Source organism: Mya arenaria, chromosome 3, assembly GCF_026914265.1.
Source record: "Mya arenaria isolate MELC-2E11 chromosome 3, ASM2691426v1".
Taxonomy (NCBI): Eukaryota; Metazoa; Mollusca; class Bivalvia; order Myida; family Myidae; genus Mya; species Mya arenaria.
The window spans coordinates 56,545,158-56,547,876 of NC_069124.1; the positions used below are offsets into that span (position 1 = coordinate 56,545,158).

At 38.2% G+C, this 2,719-nt stretch overlaps 1 protein-coding gene across 1 annotated transcript; it reads left to right on the plus strand.

Moving 5' to 3' along the window:
- LOC128226144 (uncharacterized) lies at nt 1-2,162 on the plus strand. The gene is made up of 3 exons (XM_052936041.1): nt 1-551; nt 884-1,112; nt 1,986-2,162. The coding sequence occupies exons 1-3, from the start codon at nt 1-3 to the stop codon at nt 2,160-2,162; spliced, it is 957 nt and encodes a 318-aa protein (XP_052792001.1).
- The last annotated feature ends 557 nt before the right edge of the window (nt 2,163-2,719 follow it).

The following is a 2,719-nucleotide window of genomic DNA, read 5'->3' on the forward strand; positions in this document are numbered from 1 at the left end:
ATGTCCACGGTCAACAACACGACAAGTGGTAACGAGTCAGTGGTATTCCGGCCATCCAGTGGGTATGACATCCCTTTGTACGGCCTCAAGAACGGAGTATTCTACTACATTCATGGGCTGGCGATTGGTTGCTTGGTGACATCACTCACGTGCGCGCTTCTGGCCATTGTCTTCTCCCTCCGTCAAAATAACGTCCGGAACTTCTTCTCAAGCTGGTCGAAAAGCGAACGATTCATTGTGTACATGGCAACCTGCGACGGCCTCTTCAACCTGACACACCTGATTGATCACGTGCACATCACGATCGTCCGTGACTACGTGCACCCAAAAGCTCTTTGCGCGTTTTACGGTTTCAATTTGTCTTTTTTCATCGCCGCTCAACAGCTATTGGTGAACATCATCGCCATTAACGCTTTCATGCTTATGTTCTACAATCGTCATCTCAACTTCGGCGCGGGAGACTGGAAGCTCTTCCTTTGGACGTTTGGGGCACCGCTTGTAGGAGCGACGGTGGCGGTTGCGTTTGAACAGTATGGACCACTTGGGATATTGTGAGTAGACCACAAGTATAACACCCATCAACCTCAACCAATGTATACTCAGTACATCACATTAGAGTTTGAACATTGGGTAAATTGAGACAGAGTATGTAATGAGGACATTGTAAAATCAATTGATGGTAACATCATGTGGGCAGAAAACAGTAAAACAGTGATAAACGTTTGCTAGTCGATTTTCACTACTTATCGTTAATTATCTCTCACCGGTCAGGCAGTTTATCACCGTTTTATCAACTTATCATATATTAATATTAGTGAAATAACCGCTATCGTCATTGTGCATAAGTTGCATTGACCACATCTGTAATACGTCACTTTTGCAGCTGCTTTTTTGACGGCGTCAAAGGCAGACTGGGCGAATTGTTCTTCACCACCGTGCCGCTGTTAATTATACTTCCGGTCAATTGTATCCTATATGGTCTCACGTTTGGGAAACTGCACGTGCGCGCCAAAGAGATACAGCAGACGCTTGGACCAAAGTCGACAACACAACGAGCAACCTACAGAGCTGCACGATCAATGTCTATGTTTGTGCTGGCTTTCATCGCTCAGGTGAAATAATACGTCATTTAATGAGATACTTAGTTCAGTTCTTGATTAAAGCTGCACCCTCACAGATTGAACGTTTTGACAACTTTTTTATTTTTTGTCTTGAAACGAGCCAAGTTTGGCGAAAATCCATGGAAACCAGTTATATAAGACTGCTGACAAAAAGCAGATAACAGTTTTATATTAATGTTAAAAAATGGATGTTTTATGCATTTCTCTCAAACCGTTAGTAACGGTTTAAGCCATAAAACATTAATTTTAAAACGGGAATATGAAAATCTACGATCTGATTTTTGTCGCAATCTTATATCATTGGTTTGCAGAAAAAATGCTCTTTCCAAGACCAAAAAATAAAAAAAAAGTTGTAAAAATGGTATATCTATAGAGTGCAGCTTTAAGCAGCTTATGATTTGATTAAGTATCTCTTTGTTTTTGTTTTGTTTTTCATAACAGAAGATATCTTCTAAAGTCTGGGGGTCGTTTCACTAATGATAGTCATAAACTGAAATTATCTTAGTGCCATTGTCGCATTATTTTATTATGTGAGTAAATTGAACGTAAGGCATCATTGAAAATGAATAGGAAGTAGAGGAAATAAAAATAACCGATGTTTAGCCATTTATGACGTTAATTTAATTTAATTTACGACCTGACTCCTTAATGAAACGCCCCCCCCCCCCCAGGACAATATCGTATAATGAGGGTATATAGTCATCACTGGACAAAACGAGACCATTGTTTACATCATAATGAAATAATAGAATGCAATAAAATAAGATTTTAATAAATAGAATAAAATATAAATATAATTTTCTGTATACATTTTAGCTATACATTACAAAAAATACGTGTTTATTTATTTAAATTCCAAATCAGTGGTGGGCGTTGGCGCTGCATGGGGCCTGGGGGCAAATTAGCCGCCCTGTACCGAACATCTTCTTCTACATTGTACCAATCTTCACAAACCTGGGCGGAGTCTTCACCCTCATCGTGTTCATCGTCATCCGCAGGAAGCCAGCAAACAGTACCGGGGGCTGCACTATCCCGAGTTAGATTTTCTTTCATGATTTTTGTTGATGTTGTTGTTGAAAGCAGACATTGAAAAAGAAGTGTAGATCGCTTTACAGAAGGTCGCCGGCAATGTACGTGGACCAAAAACACATAGATGGACTTTCTCAATAACTAATACAGTAATTGACGCTTTCTGATATTCTTATTTAAGTATTTTTAAGAGTTTTCATCATTACGTATTAGATTTGGAAGGCCAACAATTGAAACGTTTCAAATTTTCATTTTTCTTTTAGTGTCGGAAAGTTTTGCAAGGATTAAACATTTTTCCCTGGTTACATGTTTTGGTGTGTTAATGTGCTGGGAAGACTTTATATATTGTATTGTAATTCATTTGCATCCAAATAAAGAAGTTTTTTTACCAAAAAAAATCCAGTCCACCCAATCAACAGTGGTTTAGTTCTTTTGGGTAAAACCTTTTTGAAATAAGAAATACATAGACAAAAAAGTGACTAAAATCACTTCTTGATAATAAAAAAAGACATTTTCCTTTTAGAATGAAAGCAATACCATAAAGCAACAGGACATTGTTTTTGGATAGT

Excerpts from the sequence above, each read along its gene's own strand:
- LOC128226144 (XM_052936041.1), top strand. The coding sequence starts at position 1 with ATGTCCACGGTCAACAACACGACAAGTGGTAACGAGTCAGTGGTATTC. Across the intron at positions 552-883 it reads TATGGACCACTTGGGATATT|CTGCTTTTTTGACGGCGTCA; the intron begins GTGAGTAGACCA and ends TCACTTTTGCAG. Across the intron at positions 1,113-1,985 it reads TGCTGGCTTTCATCGCTCAG|TGGTGGGCGTTGGCGCTGCA; the intron begins GTGAAATAATAC and ends ATTCCAAATCAG.